The sequence below is a fragment of the Eufriesea mexicana genome, unplaced genomic scaffold (assembly GCF_001483705.2).
Source record: "Eufriesea mexicana isolate 0111107269 unplaced genomic scaffold, ASM148370v2 scaffold1767, whole genome shotgun sequence".
NCBI lineage: Eukaryota > Metazoa > Arthropoda > Insecta > Hymenoptera > Apidae > Eufriesea > Eufriesea mexicana.
In genome coordinates, this window is record NW_016909873.1 from 197,552 (window position 1) to 203,765 (window position 6,214).

Below are 6,214 nucleotides of genomic sequence, written 5' to 3' on the forward strand. Positions count from 1 at the left end.
TAATAATAATAATAATAATAATAGCAGTTGCAGTAGCAGTAGCAACAAAGGTGACAGTAGTGGCGATAGTAGTAGAAAAGGGCGTAATAGGAGGAACAGCGATAGCGAAAGGAAAGAGTATTCGTAGTAGCAGGAGTAGTAGGAGTAGTAGGAGAAGTAACAGTAGTGGCAGAAGCTACATCGGATGCAAAAGTAAGAGGAATAGTAAAATAGGAAACGACGTAAAAGTAATAATAAGTAGTAATAGTAATAGTAGTTTCAGTAGTAATAGAAATAGCAGTAGCAGACAGCAACAGTACTAGCGGTAATATTAATGATCATCGGTGTAATCGTAGTCGTTAGCTCTGTTCCTTGCATCGTCGTCGTCGTCGTCGTCGTCGTCGTTGTCGTGGTTGTCGTTGCGGTCGTCGTAATAGTAATAGTCTTAGTTGTCATCGTCGTCAGTGGAAACTACGGTCATTCGGTCCTGTAGAGGTCGGTTCGACTACTGTACACAGATATTGCCACAAAACGTGTCGCTTTGGAATAACGCGCATCCCGCATATTCGAGCTTAACCATGGAGTGTACGTTCGCCTGTGAAACGGACAACGCTCGTGGTTCGTCGCCTAAAGCATAACCGGAAATGTGTAACGTCGTTGTGGCGGAAACCGCTCCCGATTGGGAACCGACTACGACGACGACCACGTCACCGACGCCGTTGTCGTTGTCGTTGTCGCAGTGGTCGTCGTGGTAGCCGCCGTTGCTCCAACGACGAACGGGAAACGAAGGAACGCCGAAACGAACGGTACAAACGTCATTCGTGCTTATTCTACTTGCACGCGCACGGGCGATCATCGTCGAAACTTTAGCTCTTTGCCAATTATTGCCGTTTGCTCGTCGACAGCGAATTTTTCAGAAATTACGGAATAGCGTTTCTCGTGTATACGATACGATACGATACGATACGATACGATATAATATATCGGCATTCGTCGTCGTGCAATGGCACGACGATCGCACGATTGCACAAGGAAAACGAGTTTTACCTAAGGAACTAACTAGTTAAATACGATCGACGAGTATAACCACGAATAACGGTCGTCGTAGGTATCGGAAGATCGATCGCCGCGACATTGCATTTTCGGTTTATCGAAGAAAAACGGGCTCGACCGTCGCCTCGTGCTTGGACGATCGTCTCCCGACGATGCTTCTTATCTCTTAGATATCGCTGGTTTCCTCCGCTTTCTTTTCGCATTCTTTCTCGGCTTTCGTTCGTATTATTCCCTGGGAAAGTGTTTACGAGATTAAAATGTTACCATCTTACAAAGTTAGCGTTACAAAATATCGGCGGCGTACGAGCGCGCGAAAACGATGAGACAAAAGCACGCGTTTCGAGTGGCATATAAAAATACACAATGTTCTCGTTCGACGATTAAACGCGTAATCGCGGCAAATGGAAATTCGGACTTTGAAAATGGGAATGCTCGAGCTCTTTCGTCGGCGACACCCTGTACTCTGCACGCTTTCGAAAGTTACCTACAAAACTCCGTGTGTCCGTGTGTATCGTGTCGCGCACGGTGTGCGTGTTCCTTCGCGTAACGTGTATCCGTGTATGCGTGTACGTACGTACCTACGTACGCGTTTTCCTTTTCGCGTTCCTTTCGATCGACCATCGATCCCATATTCTCCTTCCGTTGTCGTCGAAATCGTTCCAGACGCGCTCCTGTCTGTTTATCGCCGTGAACCAAGCCCGCGACCAGCCTTCCTCGACCGCGTCGCGCGTCGCGCGTCGACGAAGAGATCGTTGGAGCGCGATCGGGCAAAGAAGAGACGAGAACCTCGTGGGCAGTTTATCCGCGATCGCTCGATTACCGCTTCGCGACGCGCACGATCGAAGAAACAGCCGTGGGGGGATCGGGATTGGGGTGGACAGAGAGAAAGGTAGACGCGCAAAGATGAGAGGAAGGAAGGAAGGAAGGAAGAAAGAAGGAAAGAAAGAAAGAAAGGAGCAAAGTAAGCAAACGGAAAGAGACGAGCAACGAGCAAAAGGGTTCTGTCTCGCGTTCGGTTTGGTTCGCGGTATCGAATCTCTCGATGCAGATGAGACGCGAAAGAAGACGGCAACGAGAACCGTTTAGGTCGGTTCGGAAAGCGGGCTGCACCAGAGTTCGGTATGGATCCGATGACGGTTGAGCGTTATCGCAAACCTGTCTACTATAAGCTCGATCGCGGGGAACGTTCGTTGGGAACGAATGCGCGGTTTCCCGGCTCGGAGAAGATACGCTGGGAAAGCGGAGCAAGAAGACCGGGCGAAAACAACGACGAACGTGGCGCGGTATCCTGTTTTTATCGAGCGAACGCTTCCGTTGGCGGCGGACCTTCGAAACGCGTCGATGCTTTGGTTGCAGGGATTCCTAGCGTGTACGCGTTTTCGCAAACGCGCGCTCGTTATGCCTCGTCTTCGTTAGCGCGTACGACGTATCTCTCTCTTCCTCTCTCCCTTCCTCTCTTTCGTTCCATCTCTCGCGCGCGCACACGCACGCACGCACGCACGCACACACACACACACACACACACACACACACACACACACACACGCATACACAGGCGCACGCGCGCGTTACCTTCGCTTCTTCACCTTACTCCTTCGCGCTCTCGTTCTCTCTGCCTCTCGCACTCGCGCTCGCTCCGGATCTCTCACACCCGCTGGCACGCTCTCGTGGCATTTCTCTCTGACGCTCTCTCACTCTCTCCCGTTACGATATCATTCGGTTCGCGATCTTCCTGCCTCGCCCGTTTTCTTCTTCGCCTTGAACAAAAACGGCGCTTCGTTTAACGTACGTCTCTCCCATGGACGTGATCGGTTTCTAATCGTCGCTTCCCTTCTTTACATTTCCGCGAAATATATATATATATGTATATATGTATATACATACATGCATACATATACACACGCATGTGTACCGCCTCTGTGTGTGTGTATGTGTGTGTGTGTGTGTGTGTGTCCGCACGCGCTCGCGTGCGCTCGTGTATACGCGCGTGTGTGTATATATGTACGTATGACAGGTCGGACAGTCTAGGTGCGTCCTTGACGCGTAAGGTGGCAAGGTTCCTGCGTGTCTACCGGGCATCACCGCTCTCGGACGTTTGAGCCGTCGTCGCGGAATTATGGCTCGTCTCGTATTCCATCACCTCCTGGTAGATCAGCTCTTTCCACTGGTCCACCGTGTGCTCCCTCTCGTCCACGCTGTGATCGTACGGGCCTGGTGCGGGCTGTAAACAGATGTCAACTACCTTTCAATCGTCGTCTTTCTCCTCCTTCTTCGAGGAAAGAAGGAATCGTTCGGCGGAGAAAAGAGTCGAATCGGTCTCCGATCGATACTCGCCTTCTCTCTCCCACCACCATTCCCACCACTACCATTGCTATCGCTACGACTACTCCTCTACCACCACCACCACCACCACCACCACCGCCGCCGCCACCACCACCACGTTTCCCCGAGCTCCCGAAACGTGGTCGTGCAAGGGGTAAGAAAGAAGAGGGAGAGGAAACGCGAGGCGAGCACGGTAACGAGATTAACGAGGGAATCGACGACACTTACGGCATTGACTTCGCCCTCGTCGTACCACACGTTTATGTAATTGTGCAGCAAAGCATCGTCGACGGAGATGCGTCGCTCGGGGTCGATCACGAGCATGCGCGACAATAGATCCCTGGCTTGACTGGCTGTAACACACAACGAAAAGAAGAAACGCATGGAAGGCGCGTGGAGGTCGGAGGGTGGAGAAAAAGGACGGAAGACGCGTGGCGAAGGATCGAGACGGGGGCTCACCTTTCAATCTGTTGTGCTCCGACGAGTCCGATGGAAACAGAACGTCCGGGAATAACCTGTCGAACGGATATCCCGGATACCGCGGCCTGTTCTCCACGTAATTCCTCACCGTCGGCTGCAACCGCTGCATGAATTCCTGCGCCGGAGTTCCCAGTTGCTCTGCAACAACGTGCAGCAGTGCTAAACCGAGCGCGTTCCTCGATACAACGCCTACCCCGCTGAAGAACACCTACCGATTATCTTGTTCCACTGGTCGATGTGATCCGTACCGGGGAACAGCACGCCACCCCGAATCATTTCGCCCATTATGCAACCGACCGACCAAATGTCCACGTTCTCCTTGTATCCCATTCCGAGGATCACCTGCGTGTCCAACAGAACGTGCACCTCCATCTCTCTCTTTCTCTCTCTCTCTCTCTCTCTCTCTCTCTCTCTCTCTGGGACAGGATATACCTTACCTCTGGCGCCCTGTAGTACCGCGTGACCACGTACGGCGTCATCATGAAGGTGGTTCCGGCGGTCCTAGCCAGGCCAAAGTCGAGGATCTTGAGCGTACAGTCGGCCTTTACCACGATATTGCTCGGCTTTAAATCCTATCGGCGAGAAGAAGGAACAAGGAACGAGAGTTAAACGATTACTCGCGATCGTCTGGATCTCGACGAACGAATCGTCGCTTACCCTGTGAATGATACCGGCCGAGTGCAGGTGCTTGATGCCGCACAGCATCTGATACAGCAGGTAAGACATGCGTTCGTGATCCAGATCCATTTGGATCACCTGGCACAGGTTCGCGTCCATAAGCTCCATCACCAAGTAGACGTCTTGAAACTCGTCCAACGAGCGTTGCGGCGTGAACGCGTTCAACAGACCGATTATCTGCGGGAAAAGAAAGAATGGGACGCGTTCGACGGGAGAATCGTGGTGGTGGGTGCCGATCGGCGTACGGATCGGCGTACACTCACGTTTTTGTGATTGACCAGCTTCATCAGCTTGAATTCCCTGTAGGCCCTCTTCGCGTGCGTGACGTTTTGAAAAGGTCTGGACAATTTCTTGATCGCGACATTCTGCGTGGTGACCGTGTCGTACGCCGCGCTGCAACAACGAAATCGTATCGGTCCCGCGATATGCCGCGTCGCGAAGAGACGGATATACTCACCAAACGATGCCCTGCGCTCCGGATCCGATCGGCTTCAGGTTCTGATACCGTTTCAGAATGGTGAATCTGGTGTCCCCGACTTCGACCGTGTAAAACATGGCGGACAGCCGGGTTGTCATATCAGGCCCCAGGTAAGGCATGCGCCTCGGTGCTCTTCTCTCCTGCTGCACCTGTACCTGAACCTCCCCTCCGCTCGAGCACTCCTGGTGCACTCGATGAGGACTTACGCTCTTAGCCACTTTGGCTGGGAATACGAGCGTACTTGGTCGAAAGTAAACGCGATCTCTCGCCTCTGCTTGCTCGGTTGGTCGAGAGGCAGGAGCACCGGCACCGATACCGGCACAGATACCGGCATCGGCACCTGCGGCACGCTCTCGCCGCTGCTTCTCCGCTCCTCGCTTCCGGACGACGACGCCGCCGCCGCCCCGCCGCTTTGCTCGCTTCTTATGCGCGCCGGATTCGTCTGCGACAGATGATCGCCATTGCGACAACCGATTATTAGCCCAACCATTCTTTCCTCCTTTCCTCCTTTCCTCCTTTCCTCCTTTTCTCCATTTCCATCGGAATACGATCGCCACACGGTTTCGTGGCTTCGATTCGCGCGTGTAACATCCAGCTCGAAAGTTTCGGCGTCTCGGTCGAAAATAGAAATTGGAGCAAAGTCGGCCAGACGTTCTCGGCCGCGAAAGAAAAAGAAGACGAGCGTCCGCTGGTCAAACTGTTTTCGTCGGTCGGCCAAAATTAGAGGAAGACGAGGCGAAGGGGAGAAAGAAGAAGAAGAAGAAGAAGAAGAAGAAGTCGCGCGAATATTTCGACGACAGCGTGCCGCGTTTGCCTCGAAACACGGCAATTTCTTCTGCTACCGCGGGATTCCCCCAATTATTTATAGAGTATCGCGAACGCAGACGCCGACGCCGACGTCGACGACGCCGGTAACGGGTGGCGGATTAGCGCGATCTCTCTCCGTTTGTATTTTCTCCGCGTCGCGACCACGCGTCCTTTCGCTCGACACCTGCTACCGATTATGCGATTACGAGGGCTAGCTACTCGACCATACATCGCGGATTCGACGATCACCGAGATTCTCCTTCTCCTTCTTCTTCTTCTTCTTCTTCTTTCTCTATTTCTTTTTCGTCTTCTTCCTCGTCGTCTGCGTCTCCTGCTGCTGCCCGTCTACCCCCGCCCCGTTGGTCGCGTCTGGTCGCGTCTGGTCGCGTCGCAGACGCCACGGACTCGCCATTCCTT

At 53.0% G+C, this 6,214-nt stretch overlaps 1 protein-coding gene across 1 annotated transcript in view; it reads right to left on the bottom strand.

Moving 5' to 3' along the window:
* Nucleotides 1–968: 968 nt before the first annotated feature.
* Nucleotides 969–6,214, bottom strand: part of bsk (mitogen-activated protein kinase dJNK) — a 6,545-nt gene continuing 1,299 nt past the window's right edge. Inside the window, exons 5-8 of the mRNA XM_017901847.1 lie at nucleotides 4,047–4,176; nucleotides 3,814–3,972; nucleotides 3,583–3,707; nucleotides 969–3,253 (exon numbers count right to left, since the gene is read on the bottom strand). Coding sequence (XP_017757336.1) covers nucleotides 3,101–3,253; nucleotides 3,583–3,707; nucleotides 3,814–3,972; nucleotides 4,047–4,176 — 567 coding nt within the window. The 3' untranslated portion in view covers nucleotides 969–3,100. The remainder of the gene's footprint in view (nucleotides 3,254–3,582; nucleotides 3,708–3,813; nucleotides 3,973–4,046; nucleotides 4,177–6,214) is intronic.